The sequence below is a fragment of the Protomyctophum parallelum genome (genome assembly GCF_964188405.1).
Source record: "Protomyctophum parallelum genome assembly, chromosome: 10".
NCBI lineage: Eukaryota > Metazoa > Chordata > Actinopteri > Myctophiformes > Myctophidae > Protomyctophum > Protomyctophum parallelum.
The window spans coordinates 23,459,923-23,480,461 of record NC_139704.1 but is presented as its reverse complement, the minus strand read 5'-3'; the positions used below and the strand labels follow the sequence as shown (position 1 = coordinate 23,480,461).

Below are 20,539 nucleotides of genomic sequence, written 5' to 3'. Positions count from 1 at the left end.
GTTCCTCTCAGAGTTAAATTAACATTGATTTTACAATATAAATTGGGGGTCCCAGAGATAGAAATGCCATTAAATGGGGTCCGTAGACTAATGCATGTCAACCTGGGGGGTCCTTGAAATTAATCGGGTTTGAGAATCACTGCTAGAGCCATACAAATCTTCTCTTCCCTGGCATATATTTTCAAATGGGGGTCCGTGGGCTAATTGGTGTCAATTTGGGGGTCCTTGAAATGAAAACGTTTGGGAACCACTGCTTTAATCCACGTGATGACAATTATGAGTGTTTTGCGTGCGATGTGCTGGTCGGTCCGCCATGCGCGGCATGGTGCGTTCGTCTCAGCGCCGCCCAGGACTGGTGCAGCAGCAGGAGTGGCACCACTACCCAGACCCCGTTGAAGAACAGCAGGTACACCCACAGGTAGAGCCAGCGGGACGTGTCCAGGCTGGGGCTGCCCGCCAGCCAGTCCGGCACGAACGTCATCCAGCCTCCGTACAGCTCACACACACACAGGCTGACCTGTACAAAATGTCTGGACGGCGGCAGGCACAGCAGAAAATACGAATTCATTATCATTTATTTACCATTAGGAATGATTTCAAGTGTGTGTGTGTGTGTGTGTGTGTGTGTGTGTGTGTGTGTGTGTGTCTTGCAGTTAGTCTTGCGTGGTCAGACTGTTGCTTTTCGCAAGTAGTTCCAGACTATTGGATTGAAGTTGTCTGGCTAAATGAGAATATGCAGTTAGTAAAAAAAGATTTAGGTTGGGATTAGACATATAGAGGTTAGGTTTAGGTGTCTGCACCGCTGTGTGTGTGTGTGTGTGTGTGTGTGTGTGTGTGTGTGTGTGTGTGTTGTACCTATAGTGTGTGTCTCTGATGATGGCATAGATCAGCACTAGAGCCAGGAAGCTGTCCAGTACCACCGTCAACAACTCCAATGAGACGATGGTGGGATCAGAATGCAGCCATCTGACGTCTGCTTTCCCATACTCCTTCCCTATGAGGGGGCAGACAGAAAGAGAGAGGTCCACGATTGAATACTTTATTAGTTAGAAATGTAAACAGCATGGGTGCACAGTGGCGCAGTCTGTAGCACTGTTGCCTCACAGCTAGAAGGTCCTGGATTCGATTCCCGCTGTGGGCGCTGGGGGCATGTTCTCTCCTCCGCATCATCAGTGGCCATACCCTCACAAAAAACATGCAGTAATCCTGGTCTCTAAACTGCCTCCCTGTTTTGCCAATTTTGGGGCCCACTTTGAATATCCTGTGGGCCACTATAGTGGGCCCTGGGGCCTGGGCCAGGGCCACAGGCTGGGAATCACTGTATCAGAAGAACTAAAGAATTATGAGATAATGCTTTCATACCAATTTTTTACCAACTCTTATAGAATGCTATTGCAACCGTGCTATCGTCGACCCATAGCACAGTAGCTCTGTAATTGCTATGATGAAAGGAACTGGTGAAATAAATAAATTACCGGTAAGTGATATTAAATTATTGCAATTAAGCGGATCAAAACTCACATAGTTCTGCCAGCATTCCTTCTGACGTGGCGACGGTTCCAACCAAGGACATGTAAACGAACGGACCCTCCTGCAGAAGAATCAATCAATCAACCAGCCATAATTATTCATGCAAAATTACACAAAATGTGCCCACACATCAACATACAAACTGCAAAATCCTGTCATTTGTTTCAAAGATCTTTTACAAGCAGCTATTTTTACAGTTATCTATCTATCGTTTGTAAAATGGGTAGGCCTACTTAGCCTACTGTTCAAAGTAAAATGTAGTAAACGAAGTTACTTCATTTGGTTTGAACTGTTACTGTACCCATTCTACAAACTGTGAATACAATTCAATCAATCAATCAATCAATCAATCAATCAATCAATCAAGCTGCTCAAGCATGCAGGTAAGACTCTCACCAGTGTGATGTGGACTATAGCATCGTAGAACAACCAGACCAGAACCCATCTGTCGGTGGACGAACATCTACTGCCCCAGTACCGAGCGAAGCAGTAGCCGGTGACAAGCTGCAGCCCGCACGCCAACAGAGAATACACTGTGACTGCGCTGAACAGGGCTGCTGGTTCACTCTCTGTCACCGCCGGGGACTCCATGAGCAATACTATATAGCCCTATAGCTACAGTTTAATAAAGTAGTTATATCATATATGTGTAGCTACACTTTCATTTGAAACTTTGAACTGGGAGAGTGAGAGACACAGGGATGTTGGTCCAACCCACTAAACGTTTCTATTGGTCGAGGGAGGAATCTCTCCACTCTTGGACCACTCCTCATATCTCATATTGGCTATTGAGATTTATAGTCAGGGGTTCCCCCATGACCCAAACTAGTGAAAATAGCAGCTGCAGATCTAAGCTCACAACGTGCCGCTTCGCGCCGCGTTGTGAGCTTGTAGATCGGCAATTTTCACTACTAATTTTCACAATTTCTTTAATGTTTCCTTTTTCTTTATTATTGTTGAAGAAATCATTGCATTTGTTTTTAATTCATGATACATAGATTTTTTGGGGGAATGTTTTATATTTATTTTATTTTATTTATGTAATATTGAAATATTCATTAAAAACAAAATAAAGGGACCCATAACAATGTTTTCTGCGACCCACAAATAGGTCCCGACCATCCCGACCCACCCCGTGTGCTGGGAAGAAGCGCTCTACCGACAGATCTCACTTATATGGTATAATACGCTCTCTTGTGGCGTTGTGGTGCCATTACTCTCTGTATGTGCTATTTTAAAAGTTTAGTCAATATAGTTACTTTGTAGATTTTAGATTATTATTACAAAATATGGGAAGCCGTTTAGGCCATAAATGCATAGTCAACTCGCACATACATGTATACTTCTCTTGCACATACATATATATTGGTATAACTTGCACATACATGCATATCTCACATACACATACATGCATACTTCACTTGCACATACATTTAGGTACTTCACTTGCACATACATACATACTCAATTCGCACATACATACATACTTCACTTGCAAATACATACATACTTCATTCACACATACATAAATACTTCACTTGTACATACATACATACTGCATTCACACATATATAAATACTTCATTCGCACATATATACATACTTCATTCGCACATATATACATACTTCATTCGCACATATATAAATACAAATCGAGCTTTGCTCGCTTTGTCTCTACCAAACGACTCGCCCCTTTACCAACTCGCCCCTTTACAGTTAATTTAGTATTTACTGTATTTCCCTATAGCTCCCTCTCTGAAATCTGAAATTATCTTGTATACAGATTTATTTGATTGTATAGTAGTCGATATAATATACAAAATTAAGAAAGATTAACTGACACAGTTATTATAAGTGACTGCTTAATTAAGTTAATTTTTAATAGGACCTTCTAGCAGTTAATTTCGTTAAAGAAACACATTTATTCCATGTAAAACCCATGTTTTGTAATGGCATCATCATGCTATTATGCCCTTGGATGATATACAGAGTGAACTTAACAATGATACATTAATATGATAATACCTTTTATAGGCTATAATCACCAACATGAATTATGTTTGTTATTTACAGCTAGGTAGAGTAGTGAGGCGAGATGGAAAAGGGGCGACCAAACCTGTTACCCACCAGACACGTGACATCATGTGACATAATACCCCATATATGGATATATTGAGTCACCCAAGCCTCCATATATGGTCACGTATTGTGACATCACATCTCCATATATGGTCACGTATGTCAGTCTGACTGGGCCCTCATCAAACCCTGTACACTTAAGACACTGCATGCCCCCGCTGCCACACTAGAGTTCTCATCGGGCCCGAAAATTAAGGCCCGGCCTTACCTGGGCCCTCATCAAACCCTGTACCCCACGTACCAAACTCTTCTCCCTTCTGGCTCCAAAACTATGTAATGCACTTCCCATCACAGTCAGAACTGCAGCCTCACTCCCAATCTTCCGCCGTAGTCTGAAAACCCACCTCTTCAGACTCCACCATGGCCCGCACTTTATCTTCTTTAATATATTTTTTATCGCACGATTTTGTAACCCATTTTTCACCCCTGTGTCAATCATCTAATGTGATCCTGGGCTCTACACACCCTCCACCAACCTAGTCCCCATATATGGGGGACAAGGGGAGAGCAACGGACTTGAACTCATGCTTCCTTCATGCCTGAGTGTCCAAGTTGCTCCTTTACACCTGACAGGGGGAGTTTCCCTGGTTGGACGTAGCGCGTGGAGGGAACACGTTATTCCAACCAGTTCCTTTCCCCTCCATCAGGCGCCCCGGCTGGCCCGCACTTTATGTAAACTTAGATATATTTTAAACAGACTTATAGCTTGTTACGTAGACAGCATTAGAATTGCATTTTATGTAGTCATAGCACTTTATAGTATATATAGTATGTATAGTTTACATAGATACTCCACTGTTACGTTCTTAGTTTATAGGCTACATGATTCATGATAACTACTTTTCATATATGTGATGTATGCCATGTTTTTGTTATTGCTTAATGTAAATCGCTCTGGATTAAGAGCGTCTGCTAAATGCCTGAATTGTAAATTGTACACTCAAGACACTGCCCCAACTGCCACCCTTAGATCTCCATATATGGAGCTGATCTGTTCTGACATTCCATTATGTTGATCAGACCTCATCAAACCCTGTACACACTCAAGGCTCCATATATGGCCAGTACAGAATTCTTTCCATATAGCCTATGTTGATCTGACCCAAAATGCCAGCGCTCGCCCAGCAGTCTGCTGTCACCCAGACGGATGCATAGTATACACGCGCCCCCAGGTGTCTTACTCTGGTGTAAGTTAGATAGCATTTTATGTAGACACTATATAGTATATATGCATAGTTTAATTATGGATATATAGATCTATATACATATTCCACCATTACGTTCTTATATGTATGATTCCTGATAACTAATTCTTATGTATTGCCATGCTTTATTTTCTTGCTTAATGTTAAATCGCTCTGGATTAAGAGTGTCTGATAAATGCCTATATTTTTAATTGTGTGCTATTGCCATTGACAATGCATTGGGCGTTTAAGTTAAATAACTCAGAAACTACAACATATTTCAAAGCAAAAGGTTCCAGCATGTGTGTCCACACAGTAAGCTGAATATAATAAAGTATGAATGGAGTTTCTAGGAGAAAGTGATGTTTTTGACAAAATATTGTTTGTTCAATTTGAATTCAGCAAACAGACATTTTCAGAGTTCCCTTTTTTGTGTTTTTTGAAAACGCTGCAAACGCATGAGAAAAATCACAAAATTCGTAGTAGGCACCTTTAGTATTATTATGTTGGTTCAATTTGAAACCAGCAAACATATATGCCTATATATCACTCTAACATTTTAAAACAATTATAAACAATATCAAACGTTCAAAGTTGAATCATATAGGCCTAGTCTTCAATCAAGCCAGATAACGTACGTCAGTCAATAAAAATATTAATAATTTAAAAAGATTGTGCGCGTGTGCGTGATGCGTGCGTGCGTGCGTCTTTGCAGTGGGGGTTCTGAGTGAGGGGGGGGGGGGGGGGGGGGGGGGGATTGAGCTTGAGCTGTGGTGAGACTGGGATCCATAATGACGCACGTGCATGTATTTGTCATCGGGTCGTGCGCGCCACCTCTTGGTCACACCCACACCACACACGCGCACAGACAGAGTCACTGACACACACGCCCAAACAAGCACGCCACGCTGCTATACAGTGTTTGTTACAGAAAGCCGTTTGTTTTACTTTTAATATTAAACACCTCGGAATGTAACTTTCATTGACATGGAGTTAATGAGAGTCGACGGTGTTTTTACCAGGCTGGTGAAAAACTAGACAAATAAAAGAAACGTTTCTACAAGAAGCTGTGGAAACACTAAACAGATCATCAGCTGATCATCGAACTCAGGTGAGTCAGTGTTTGCAGGTGTACCTGTTCGCTTAGCTCAGTGCTTTACAACCTTTTACACATCAAGGCCCATCATTTAATCATTTTATCGTAAGTACAACAGTAAAAAAAGAAAAGGAATATTTTAAGGTGTATTTCAATTTCCAGGACTTTTACTTCACTTTTACCTACTACATCTGTTAGGTATTTTTCTTTTGTAGATCGGTTGTTTTGGTGGAGGAGATTGTCATTGGGACCTTAGCCCCTTTCGGGACCCTACGTAAAACATTTTTGATATTTTGTTTAGTTTTACGTTGGGTCCCTGCTCGCTAGTGTATTTTCGTATGGAAATTCCTAAATGCGGATGTGGAGATTCTCTCTAAAATAGGACCCGCGGCATGTGACGCCATTATTTTCCTTGAGTTATTCTGAATTCGGTAACTTTAAGTAGCTATACATCCCGGTGCGAATATCTCCTGTGGCGCGGAAGCCGTTAAGTATTTTTAATCTTTGTTTGACCGATTTGGTCGCTTTATTTCTTCTTGTTTGTTTACCGTTTATTGTACCGCCTCCCGGTGTGCGGTTGGCTTGTGAGGCTACGTCCCTGCCTCTGATCTGCTGTGTCATAGCTATAGCGCCACTAGCTAGCCAGATAGGCGGTACAATGAGGTGTCAATAAACAAGAAGAATCCAAGCTTCCAAATCGGGCAAACATATATTAAAAATACTTAACGGCTTCCGCGCCACAGGAGATATTCGCACCGGGATGTATAGCTACTTAAAGTTACCGAATTCAGAATAACTCAAGGAAAATAATGGCGTCACATGCCGCGGGGAGGCGTTTTAACATGTAAACATGAGCCAGTAAATGTTTTAATCAGGTGGCATGGACGACGTGGAACAGGACCCAATGCACTGGGTCGAACAAATGTCAGAAACTTCAGTAGCATTTGGGTTCTGCTTGGAGGGCTATTGGGACCTATGACCCGGTATTCCATAGTTTTGCTGAATTATGGCCTTGTTTGGCCTCAGCCACTAAACTCGCAATAATGAGAGGTGTCTGCTGGAATACAAGAAGACTCACCCCGTTTCTGTTTTCCTCCCAGAGTTTTCCCCACTGAGGGGTGGGAGAGGCTGGACAGCAGACGGCTGGATTTTGAATTTCTCTAACTATAAACTTTCATGACAGCAGACAGCTTAAGTACAAATATAATTTATGAAAAGCTACTACAGTGAAGTCTGTTCACAGAAGTTGTTGTAGGATATGTGGGGATTATCTGACGAGGTACCATTTGAGGGGGCAAAACCTTACACAAAATAATACTAAATTGTTTATACTTTATAGGGTCAATATAAGTAATATAATATAGCCTTTCCACAGGAGTATCTTTTTATATTTTTCCAAAAAGAATACAAACAGCCAATAGCATATTAAAGTTATCCCCCTCACTGGGGAAAATTCCGGGAGGAAAGACGGGCACGCACCGGGGTGAGTCTTCTTGTTACCGTCTGCTGCCTGCGTATGACCTTGCTCTAGTGCCGGGGAATCTTATCAACCGGGTGCCATGGCAACGCCAGCCTCTGTGCTTTCTCGATCTAGGGTCTTCTGGGTTGGCCATAGCCCCTCTCGGGACCCTACATAAAGCTTTCCTGAAATTTTGATGAGTTTTATGTTGGGTCCCTGGTCAGACCTATATTTTCGTATGGAAATTCCAGTACACGGATGTAGAAATTCTCTCTAAAATAGGATCTGCGCCAAGTGACGGCATTATTTTCCTTGAGTTATTCTGAATTCGGTAACTTTAAGTAGCTATACATCCCGCTGCGAATATCTCCTGTGGCGCGGAAGCCGTTAAGTATTTTTAATCTTTGTTTGACCGATTTGGTCGCTTTATTTCTTGTTTGTTTACCGTTTATTGTACCGCCTCCCGGTGTGCGGTTGGCTTGTGAGGCTACGTCCCTGCCTCTGATCTGCTGTGTCATAGCTATAGCGCCACTAGCTAGCCAGATAGGCGGTACAATGAGGTGTCAATAAACAAGGAAGGAAGAGAAGAATCCAAGCTTCCAAATCGGGCAAACATATATTAAAAATACTTAACGGCTTCCGCGCCACAGGAGATATTCGCAGCGGCATGTATGGGTACTTATACTTTACATATTCAGAAAGCCTCACACTGAAAAATATCGTCAAAGAGCGTGGGGAGCCGCTAAACATGTTGTTTATGTTTTAAAATGGGTGCGTCCCAGGTGGCATGGTAGTAGTGCAACAGGACCCAATGCTATCTGTGTCAACAAAATGTCAGAAACTTCAGTAGCATTTGGGTTCTGCTTGGAGGGCTAGGTTGGCCAGTGACTTGAATTATGAACTACAGGTCATTCCCAAAACTACATATCCCATTACATTGGTTAGGATGCTCTTCTGTATTGCCATGTCTATTTTGTACCATTCTCCATTTTGTATTGAAACCGTAAAAATACCCCATGCCATTTTGGAACGGCGTGGAGAGACCACGTTGGACCGGCCCTGCAGGGTCTGTCTAATCTGATTGTAAATTATTATGCTGTATGTGGATCCGGTTCTGTCTCTCTGAATCAATATAAAATATGACTAAAAACCTCACTCTGAATGGACCTCTCTTCTTGTGGTGGACTCAAGGTAAACATTTTGGTATTTAGAAGGTAATTCTCCTAAAGTAACATTTTTCATATTGGCTATTTCCTTAAAGTATCCTGGTTAAAGCTAAGCTGAGTATATATTATTGTAATTCGATTACTTCTAAAAGTATTTCTAGAGTTCCGGTGTTTCGGAGCTCTCAGCTCCCAGTATCATAGCTCTGCTGTCGAAGCTATTTATAGTAACTATTTTTAATACAGTCCTTAGTCCTTGTTTTTATAGTCTTTAAAGTATGTGGTGGAAAAATACCCAAATATTCTACTTTTACTACATTTATTTGAAAACTTTGTTCCTGTATGTTCGTTTGTAGCCTACATTTAGATCAGTGGTGGTTTTCAACCCTCTTCATATCAAGGCCCATTATTTATTGGGCATTTGAGCCACGGAACCACCATTTGATCACTTACATCCCATCTCTTCTCCCTGGCTTGCAATGATAATTGCTTTGTTGTTGTTTTTATTATGCTGTTTGTGTTGATTGTATGCTTGTTTCATGTTCGTGTAGCCTAAGCCTACAGCACTTTGGTTGACCGTCTGGTCTTTGTAAATAAAGTAGAAATAAAGTTTGATTTGATGACATTTAGCCTCTCAGACCCAAAACTAAAGAATATGTTGTTGTCGTTTGTCCAAACTTCCATGCTGTGTTGATGTTGGTACCATTAGGACAGATAACATGCAAACGTTGATAAAAAATATTTTTTATCTAATTGTGTCGACTTCTGGTAAATTAATTAGCCTAACACAGGTATCTCGTTCCCAAACCTTTTCATACCAAGGACCCCCAAATTGACACTAATTAGCCCGCGGACCCCCCAATTGAAAAAATATGACAGGGACCCCATGAGAATATTTTGATGGCTCTCTAGCAGTGATTCTCAACCCATTTAATTTCAAGGACCCCCCCCCCCCAGTTTGACATGCATATTAGTCTATGGACCCCCCATTTAATGGCATTTCTATCTCTGAGACCCCCACTTTATATTGTAAAATCAATGTTTATTTCAGTCTGAGAAGCATTGTTTTGTGTTATGTGATATGAAGCTTTTACTGGAGTATTTCAGATTTTCAATATATTGAAAATACACTTCTCAGAGGCTATTTTTGGTTACTTTACTGTGTGTGTGTGTGTGTGTGTGTGTGTGTGTGTGTGTGTGTGTGTGTGTGTGTGTGTGTGTGTGTGTGTGTGTGTGTGTGTGTGTGTGTGTGTGTGTGTGTGTGTGTGTGTGTGTGTGTGTGTGTGTGTGTGGACATGTAGCTTGTAGATCTGCTATTTGTATACAAATCGTCCCCACGGGTCTACAGTTGAATCTAGAGTTGCAATACCCTCCATTGACTCCCCATTCATCCAATTTGCTTTTGCGATCTGCTTGATCAGAGCTTCCATGTGCGTTTGACCTCCTCTCAGGACGCACACGTCCCAGAGGAGGAGGAGACAGAGACACGTCCACGTCTATGGGCGGTGTAATCGCAGTTTTTGATATTACTATTAGTAAGTAAACAACATCAGGAAGGAGCAGGACTCAACCATCAGGATTCGAATACAATAAAATGATTTTATTGTATATGTCATCACACCGGAGAGAGACTCGTGTCTCCCTCCAGAGCTTCCCCCAACACTCCCCACACACATCTCCCACACATATTCTATACTTTCAGCAGTGTACAGAGTTTCAGGAGTAACAAGAGAAGGTCATTCCTTAAATGGCCTCTATTCTATAGTTGTCTCACACAGTTTGAAATAGGTTCACATGAGTCGGCAGTCTCTAATGAGCTTGTCAGTGAAGAACAGGTGGTAATTAGAGTGAATCAATACCATAGTGTTTTCGCATTTTCGCCACCACAGCGGCTGTGGCTCAGGAGGTAGAGCGGGTCGTCCAATGATCCCTGGGTTTGAATCCCGCGGCTTGTTTGTTTTCAAAGCCCCGATTGGGAAGGTGTGTTGTTTATTGACTTTGGGGAATTAATGTGCCATGAATAAAAGGCCTCAACATTTAAACCAATATAAGCATTGTTTCTGTGTGTTGGCTATACTATAAGATATAATAATAAAATAATTAATAAACTGAAATAATTCGTAAACTGTGACGTTGTTCATTCTCAGAGTTACGGGCCCGTAAGGGTCCATTTGGACCCCTGGTGGTCCCCGGACATGATGTTGACAAACTGTGGGCGTGTGTGCGTGCGTGCGTGCATGCTCGGTGTGCGCATGCGTGTTTGTGTGCATGTGCTCATGTTTTTGTTTGTGCCTAAAGTGCGAGAAGTGTGTGTGTGTGTGTGTGTGTGGGGGGGGGGGGGGGGTTGTTGCAGCTGAACTTTGCTCAGCGGTCAGTAATGGAGTCTCTCAGCAGAGCGGACAGACGCACAGACACGCCACGGACAGACCTGTTGACCCTCCTATGGCTCTTCTTGTGTATCCCACAATGCACCTGGGCTCCTACAGGTAGGCCTATACGAGGAGGAACACCACCTCTTCTTCTTGTGTTTAAAAAAGGATGTTACCTGTTTGTCAGCCATGCGTTTTGTGCTTTGAACAGGAAGGGGAGGGGAGGGGAGGGGAGTAGGGTCATTTCAAGTCAGTGCTGTAGTGGTTCTCAAACCTTTTCAGGTTTATTTGAACTGTCTTTCTGTCCCTGCCTTGCCTGCCTACCTGCCTGCCTGTCTACCTGCCTCCCTGCCTGCCTGCCTGCCTGCCTGGTCAGCCCCGGTCTTCCTGAACAGAGAGGGCGCCAGCAGTGTTCTCCAGCGTTCCCGTCGAGCCAACTACTTCCTGGAGGAGCTGAGAGCAGCAGATCTGGAGAGAGAGTGTCTGGAGGAGAAATGCTCCTACGAGGAGGCCCGGGAGGTCTTCATCTTCCCTGAACAAACAGTAAGAAATGGTCTTATTGGAAACTAAACCATGGGAAGCTGTTTTCTGTCTCCACTGACATTACGGATCGTGTATGTATTGTGTATGGAAATCAGCGCATACAGTGGGTGGGCTTTAGACCGGATGTTAGCGCTCTGTCTGTTAACGGCCTGTCTGCGCTCTTTGACGACATTTTTTCGTGTGAGGGCTTCTGAATATGTGAAGTATAAGTACCTATACATGCCGCTGCGAATATCTCCTGTGGCGCGGAAGCCGTTAAGTATTTTTAATCTTTGTTTGACCGATTTGGTCGCTTTGATTCTTCTCTTCCTTCCTTGTTTATTGACACCTCATTGTACCGCCTATCTGGCTAGCTAGTGGCGCTATAGCTATGACACAGCAGATCAGAGGCAGGGACGTAGCCGCACAAGCCAACCGCACACCGGGAGGCGGTACAATAAACGGTAAACAAACAAGAAGAAATAAAGCGACCAAATCGGTCAAACAAAGATTAAATATACTTAACGGCTTCCGCGCCACAGGAGATATTCGCAGCGGGATGTATAGGTACTTATAGTTCACGAATTCAGAATAACTTAAACTAAAAAAAGCCGTCAAACGCCGCAGATACGATGTTAGAGAGCATATTTATGTCCGCGTTCCAAAATTCCCATACGAAAATATAGTTATGAACAGAGACCCTACAATAAAGCGACATCAACATTTCAGAAAAGCTTTATGGAGGGTTCCGAGAGGGGCTAACCGGATGTAAGCCTTGCACACTAAATAGAAACCAGGCATTATGACTGGCAGATCTGTTTTTTTTAAATAGCAAATCTATAAGCGCACAACGCATCATAGCCTGATGCGTCGGTTTTATTTATTTAAAATACTGGGTCAATTCTAGTGTTGCACTGTTGACAGCTAAAACGTTCTAAGGTGGTCATTGTGGGTGGAGTTAAGTACCTATTGTCCCTCCCATTGTCACACCCACTACTGTCCTGTAAAAATGTGTTAGGTGTTAGGTGTTAAAATGTTGTGAACATTGAAAGGGACTTTTCTCAGCTTTGGGTGAAAGGCCCCAATCATTTTAAAATGGTTATATCTCCTTCAAGTATTGTCCAATTTCATTTAATGATACATCATATGAAAGCTTACATTCTGTACTTTAATAATCTGTAAAAATCTGTAATCTGTAAAAATCGAGTTGTGGGCCTTTTTGCTGGATTGTGTCACATTTGACCTGTGACTTGTGTGGTCTTCCCATTGTCATGTGTTGTCAAGACCCACCTACTCCCTGAGGAGGGTAGGAATGTATTTAAGCTGAAGTCTGACTGAGTTGTGTTGAGTCAGTACATGGTGTTCCGACCATTCCAACGCTTCATTGCTGGCTCCGTATTCGAATACAAGGTTCCAATACTCTGTCCGTCTCATTATGTTGTTTAACTGTGTTATAAGTGCTCTCCGAAAGATTTCATTAACAGAAGTAACTACATGGACCACTACACATATCCTCCAAATCAATGTTTGCACCCAACATGACATGTTCAATAACACTGTTCTGTTTCTCTCTCTCCTGCAGAATGAGTTTTGGAAAATATACTCAGGTAAACTCAGAGAAATGCATACGATGTTAGTTTTACAATACATACATTGTACAGTAGATCATTCATTGAGTGTGTGCATGATACTCATGCTAGCGCAATAAGGTATTGTGTGCTCACCCATGCAGCGAGCACACACACACTTGTTCTCTACAGAGGCATCTTCCACATGCTAGAAATCTAGTTCAAACTTCAACATGTTCAGCTTTATGCAGTTATTGTTTATTTTTGTAAAAGTGTTTGCATGAGGAAGGGTCAGATCTTTCTAGGTTTATAGCAACCACTGATAGAAGGTGCTATCTGTGGTTGCTATGACAACGCATTCAAACCTCTGCCGCTTCCTGGGGGCGTGGCAGTGAACACGTCATCATCCATCATCACGGCGCCGGGCCAATGGTCCATTTTAGTTGTCTCCACCAGGCCGAAGGCATGTGGGGAGAGTATGTTTTGCACTCCGTCCGTCCGTGTGTCCGTCCGTGTGTGTGTCCGTCCGTGTGTCCGTCCGTCCGTCCGTGTGTCCGTGAGCAGCTAATCTCGGCCACCGTTAACCCGGTCGATGCCACATTTTGCACACACACTCCCTGGATGCCAACGATGAACCTCTGCCCCTTTCCAGAACGGCCTGTTATAGCGCCACCAGGAGGCCGCTTTGTGCAAAACAAGTTTTTGCACAGTACACCTACAGATTTTGTCCAAACATCACGCAAATTGGTACACAGTCTCTATAGAGCCATTCAACGAAACTGGTCTTTCAGATTTCTCAGACTCCATCCTGATTGGTTAAGATTGGCTTCCAAAGTTCACAGGAGTGCTCAGTTTCAAACAAAATGCTGCAAATCATGAACACATCGCGTGATTTCCGTGAAATTGTGCACCCACATTCCCACTACGCCGAGGACGAAATGCCACATGAACAATTTCAACTCAGACTCAAGGTGGCGCTATAACTGGCCAAAAAGTGTTTTTACCTCTAACTGCACGGATCTGTGGATAACTTTGTATGCCAACTCCCTAGAGGCCAAGGAAAAACCTTTGCCTGGAATTTTTCACATCTGCTCTTTATAGCGCCACCAGGAGGCCGACATATGTCAAACACATTTTCTATTATTACTCCTTCACATTTTATCCAAATTGCACGCAAATCGGTATACACTATCTCCATAGTCATGTGATCAACACGGAGCGCCACCATTTCCCATCTTCCATCCTGATTGGCTAAGATTGGCTTCCAAAGCTCACACGATTCGTCCATTTCGAAAAAAGGCCACAAATCACAAACACAGTGTGCAATTTCCGTTAAATTATACACGCACATTTTCACTAGGCCCAGGACGACATGCCACAATTTTTTCCTCAAAATCAGCCTCACGGTGGCGCTATAACAGGCCAATTCCTGTTTTTAGCTATAACTGCATCGATCTGTATACAACTTATGTATGCACACATGGAAAAACATTGTACCTGCATCCCTCCAACACGAACCTCCGGCCCAAATCTTCCTCAACAGCCTGTTATAGCGCCACCATGAGGCCACAACCTGACCTGCCCTGGTGGAGACCTGTGCCGATTGGCACTTTGTCTAGTTGGAATTGTTTTTGTGCGGTTTCTGCAAGGAAGCTCTGAGAAGGAAGGGAAGTGGTCACGTGACTGGGCTGTGCCATGACACTTTCATGGACACTTTCATGGGAGCCAAACTCACACCGGAAGTGCAATGAATACATGGCAGTGAATGGAGCCGGCTGGACCAGCTCATAACAAACATTATTTATGAACAATTGAGACCTTTTGTAAAGTAATCACTTCTGGAAAATATCAGAAGACATATCACAGGTTGTTTTCTAATCACTTACTTTTCGATGTGCACAGTATATAATTTTATCTGAGGATCTAAACAGCAGCAGGTATCGTTTCTGGCTCCGAAGTATCGCAATATTTGGCTGCCAGACAGGAAACGGTGGGAAGTCTTGCGATACTTTGTGGTACTTTGTGCTCTTTAGATACCATACCTCTATAAAAATTACACAGTGTACACATCGAATAACAACACAGCAGACAATAATGTGTTGCATGTCTTCTGTTATTTTCCAGAAGTGATTACTTTACAAAAGATCTCAATTGTTCATAAATAATGTTTGTTCATGAACTGGTCACTGAGCTCTTGTATTTTAATATACTACACTCTCATTGACTACAATGCATTCTGCCAAACTTCCGAGTAGTTTGGCTCCCATGAAAGTGTCCATGAAAGTGTCATGGCGCAGCCCAGTCACGTGACCACTTCACTTCCTTCTCAGAGCTTCCTTGGGTTTCTGCAGGAACTGCTTTTCTAGTTGTCTGTTTTGTAGTGCAGACGTCTGGGTAATTGTTGAGTTAATTGCAACTCCACTTTATCTATTCTTCCTTTGAACCATGAGAAACCTCAATCAATGAAGACCACCCAAAAGTATTCACCCAAAAGTATTTCTCTCTGGGGAAACCAGAGAGGAAAAGACCTTTAAATAATTTCACACAGGAATACCAGGTAAGCAGTCAGATCTTTAGTCAAGTCTTCAGGTTCAAGCGTTGTTACAAGAATTGTCAAGGAAGTAGGAGAGAGAATTCTCTGTACTGTAAGTGTTCTGAACCTAGTTACATCATTTTGCACAAACATATATACTGGAAAACATGTCATAGATACAGAATTCAGCTGTCCCATTGCAATAGGTCGAGAGGTGGTTATCAGAGTACAGTGTCATGAGCGTCCGATCGTCTGAATCCTGTTTTTGACTTTAATCACGTCCCGTGATTAGGATTCTGTTGACTCTTTATCTCATGGGGTGAGAGGGTGTTTTTATCCTCATCTTTAGGGCAAAGTTGTTTGTCAGGTCGTACTCCATTTTTCAATCTGGAGTGGGCGACAGAGAGACAGCTGATAATAGAATTAATACAATGCAAATATTTATATAACATCACTGGGTGACAGGGCAGTCCTGTACACCAAATACAAGGTCATTTTTAACATAGTAATAAGATGTGAACATAAAATACCAAAGAAAATATCCATCAGTAATGTTTTCTGTTCTGTGTAGAGTAGACAGTGCAGGAGTCTGGGTAATGTGGTTTTCTGTGCCGTCACTGTGTAGTGCAGGAGTCTGGGTAATGTGGTTTTGTGTGCTGTGCTGTGTTGAAGGATTGTGGGTAATGTGGGTAAATGTGGTTTTGTGTGCTTTGCAGTGAAGGACCACTGTGAATCCAGACCATGTAAGCACGGAGCCACCTGTGTGCCTCAGGTCAAAGGTTACATCTGTATCTGTCGCCATGGTTACCAGGGACGACACTGTGACAAAGGTGATGAGATTACAGACACAAACGCTGGTAAATGTAATCTGATACAAAATGTAATCTGATACTCAAAACACTTTTTAAATATATTAATACTAATACTAATACTAATAGTACCCTTATTATTATTATTACTCACGTCTAGCAAACAGTAGGCACGCACGCACGCACGCGCGCACTCACTCAATCACTGAGGGCGTCCTACGGTTGTCTCTATAGTAACTCTCTCTCTCTCTCTCTCAGCTGTGAGGGCGTCCTACGGTTGTCTGTATAAAAACGGAGGATGTGAACACTTCTGCACACATTCCCCGAATGCGACGCACGGCTGTCACTGTCACCATGGTTATGGCCTGGCTGCCGACAACACCAGCTGTCTGCCTCAAGGTCTGAACTATCTCCCAGTATGCATGGTGTATCTTTAGAACTACATCTCCCAGCATGCATTGTTGCTTTAGAACTACATCTCCCAGCATGCATCATGTCTATATAATTTCATCTCCCAGCATGCAGCATGGCTTTATAACTACATCTCCCAGCATGCAGTGTCTTTTGAACTACATCTCCCAGCATGCATCATGTATTTAGATGTACATCTCCCAGCATGCAGTGTGTTTCTATAGAACTACATCTTCCAGCAGGCAGTGTGTCTTTAGAACTACACATCTCATGATCTCCCAGCATGCAGTTTGTGCCTTTAAAACGACATTCTTTCTACAAGTATCACCATGCCCTATTGGGTCACTGGGATGTATATTTTGGTGAAGAAACGCTAGCGTAAATGGTTAAATGAAGCAGGGACGGGGGCGCCCGCTGACCATTTCGTTGCCCAACGCATGATGCTTGTGCTGCGCGTATGCCTGGTGGCGCTACTGAGCAGGGATGACCCGTTCAAATACCATCCAATGTACTGAATGTTATTTACATAAGGTTGTTTGGACGGATGCTGCATGGGTTCATTTGTTTACCTGCTATCCTATAGTTTCATAATGTACAGAATGTTATTTATGGAATGTTATTAGATTGATAAGAGAGTCTGTTAAATGCCTGGCTAGAGCTCATCCCCGGCTGGTTCACAGAAGTAATCTATGGAGAATAACATGCATCATGGGTCAACATGGGGTGATCTTAATTAAAATCGTCTTGTATAAGAATTGTGATCCAAAAATAAACACTGTCCTGGCGATAATTGTTCGGCAGGTGGATCTGTGTCGTTTACGACAGTCAGTCACTTATATTTGATACAGTCTGTTTCTATAGCGAAAATGTAACTAATTCAGTAGCAGTAACAATAGCTTTTTCTCTCAGTCAGTTGATTCTTCATATCTATATGAGTGAAACGGCCGGGATTTATTTTTCAAACACAGTTCTTATATGAGGCGATCTAAAATCCCCCTATGGGGATTACAATGCAAATAAAAAGTACATGAACCCGTGGACTTAGCGCCCTCTAGCGATGTTGACGTCAGACTGCGGTGCTCTATATTATTCATTTTAAACGGTGTCTCCGTTGGTCCAGTCCCGGTGCCGTGTGGGAGGATCGTCCACCACTTCTCTCCCAGGGTCGTCAACGGATATGTCTGTCCCAAAGGACACTGTCCCTGGCAGGTACACACACACACACACACACACACACACACACACACACACACACACACACACACACACACACACACAGAACGCACAGTGTTGTGTCTTTATAAGTGCATCTCCCAGCATGCAATGTGTTTTTGTAGAACTGCATCTCCCAGCATGCAGTCTTTCGAACTTCATCTCCCATCATGGAGCATGTGCCTTTATAGAACTACATCTCCCAGCACGCATCATGTCTATAGAATTATATCTCCCAGCATGCAGCATGGCTTGTGATATATGGTGATAAGAGCGCCCCTCACTTCATACAGGTGTGATTTCTCGTTATTGTGTGCACGTGTAATAAGCAGGATGACGAGACCCCTCCCGCTACGTATCAGTATATCCAATCACCCGTCTTTTTTTCTTTCTTTTCTCAACAATAACCAGCTCGTCTTCAATAATGCCTCGGCTTGCATAATCAATTTCTGATTGATCCAGATTGATCTCCCCCTCCCCTCCCCCTCCCCCCAGGCCATGCTCTCGGAGCGTGTGAGTGTCAGAGGTAAACATCTCCCCCCACCCCCGCGCCTCCCCCCTCTACTGACGATAAACGCGGTAGAAGACGACGACAGGCCGTTGAAGTATCTCTGTGGAGCCATCGTCATCGCCCCCCAGTGGATCCTGACGGCAGCGCACTGTGTGTGGAGGAAGCGCCCCAACACCCTGTACATCACCGTGGGTGAGACCCCCCCCCCCTCCCCCACACACACACACAAACACACACACACACACACACACACACACACACACACACACACACACACACACACGATTTCTTTATTGGAACTGCATCAGACACTAGGTCAACAATCCGGTCGTGGCAAGCAATATACAAGTTTCTGTATGCACTACATCCGTTTGTTATGTGTGCGATGGATTCAGGTGTTGTTCAGAATCATGATGGTTTATATACAGAGTGGATATACTGTACATGTTATACATGTTCCCCCTCCCAGGAGAACATGACCGGTCGGTAGACGAGCGTACGGAGCACACCCGCCGCGTCTCCTCGGCCATCGTCCATCCGTCGTACAACGTCTCGACGTCCGACAGCGACCTGGCGCTGCTGCGTCTGCGCTCCGCCGTGCCCCTGGGACCCCACGTGGTGCCCGTGTGTCTGCCCGCGGCGCGCGGCACCTTCGCCCGCACGCTGGCGGCGGTGCGCGTGTCCACGGTGAGCGGCTGGGGCCGCCTGGCGCAGGTCGGACCGCCCGCCAACCTGCTCCAGCGCCTGGAGATCCCCAGGGTCCCCCTGCAGGTACTGTATGGGTTCGGAAATAATTAAAAAAATATATATATATACATAATTTAACCCATTTAGGCCTATTAGGATTTTCTTCTAAATCCTGACAGTTTTCTGAAATACCTATGTTTCTAGGCCTATATATCACTCAATATTTCATGTCAAGGACCCCAAAAATGATCTGTAATTGGCCTCCGAGACCCCCCCATCTGAAAATATGATGTTCCAGGGACCTCCCCCCAGAAGCAAAGATTTGAGTTAAAAACGTAAAAATATATTTTCCACATTTGAGGCACATTTTCACGATTTTTCAAAAATAGCAGACCTACAAACTCGTAGCGCGCCACTCGGTGGCGCGCTATGAGCTTGTAGGTCTATTTTTCAATAGCTAAATCATAACATAATGCTAACACCAAAAGGGGTTCCCGCCCAAAATGGGTTTTAAACACTGTTACTTTTGTCCAGTGGTGGAAAATGTTCTCAAATGTTTTACTTATAAGTAAAAGTAACAATACTGCAAAGTATATACTGCATAATTCTACTAAGGTGCCATTTTTTGTAATTTTGTTACAAAAAAAGTTTTCACAAAATAATGTCTCTTTGCTGGATATAAAATATAATTAAGGTGCCAAGATTTTTGTGATTTTTCTCAATTATTTGCACATTTCTGTTTGCTGTATTCAAATTGAACCAACAATAAAAACAAAATTTCTTTAAATATATATTTAATATATGTTGGATTCAGATTGAAATAAGTCAATTATACAAATGTACCCTGACCTATAATGTACTCATTAAAGGGATAGTTCAGATTTTTTTAACATAAGCTGTATGAAATACTATATAAATACTACATTTATATATTGGTTGCAACTGTATTAATTGATTGCCCGAGTCCCGTGGTGGGAGTTCTGCTCTGGTTTTGTTTTGGTGAATATTAAGTAGTTCCGGTCATTTTGTGGTGGGCACTGGGGCCAAGTATTTCATACAGCTTAAATTAAAACAATCTGAACTATCCCTTTAATGCAGGAGTGCCGCGCCCACACCCAGCTGCCCATGACCAGGAACATGCTGTGCGCCGGGCTGCGCCAGGGCGGCCGCGACGCCTGCCAGGGCGACAGCGGCGGTCCGCTCGTCACCCGCTACAAGAACACCTGGTTCCTGACGGGCGTGGTCAGCTGGGGGCGGGGCTGCGCACGGCAGGACCTCTACGGCGTCTACGTGCGCGTCACCAACTTCCTGGGCTGGCTGGAACGCACCATGTCGTCCACGGACTGA

At 43.4% G+C, this 20,539-nt stretch overlaps 2 protein-coding genes across 2 annotated transcripts; one reads left to right on the top strand and one right to left on the bottom strand.

Annotated features, from left to right (window-relative positions):
• Nucleotides 1–13: 13 nt before the first annotated feature.
• ebpl (EBP like) lies at nt 14–2,161 on the bottom strand. The gene is made up of 4 exons (XM_083775210.1): nt 1,927–2,161; nt 1,522–1,591; nt 856–994; nt 14–530 (listed from the first exon to the last, which is right to left on the bottom strand). The coding sequence occupies exons 1-4, from the start codon at nt 2,119–2,121 to the stop codon at nt 275–277; spliced, it is 660 nt and encodes a 219-aa protein (XP_083631336.1). The 5' UTR covers nt 2,122–2,161; the 3' UTR covers nt 14–274.
• An 8,786-nt stretch (nt 2,162–10,947) lies between these two features.
• On the top strand, nt 10,948–20,539 carry f7l (coagulation factor VII, like; the record flags this gene model as incomplete). The annotated part of the gene is made up of 9 exons (XM_083774952.1): nt 10,948–11,056; nt 11,316–11,482; nt 13,044–13,068; nt 16,279–16,392; nt 16,630–16,770; nt 17,903–17,991; nt 18,490–18,697; nt 18,975–19,276; nt 20,291–20,539. 9 exons carry the CDS (start codon nt 10,948–10,950, stop codon nt 20,537–20,539), a joined length of 1,404 nt encoding a protein of 467 aa, XP_083631078.1.

Bases quoted from the DNA above. Each gene is read 5' to 3' on its own strand.
- ebpl (XM_083775210.1), bottom strand. From the start codon at position 2,121: ATGGAGTCCCCGGCGGTGACAGAGAGTGAACCAGCAGCCCTGTTCAGC. The intron at 1,592-1,926 runs GTGAGAGTCTTA...ATTCTTCTGCAG, and splicing joins CTATAGTCCACATCACACTG to GAGGGTCCGTTCGTTTACAT. The intron at 531-855 runs GTACAACACACA...GCCGCCGTCCAG, and splicing joins ATCAGAGACACACACTATAG to ACATTTTGTACAGGTCAGCC.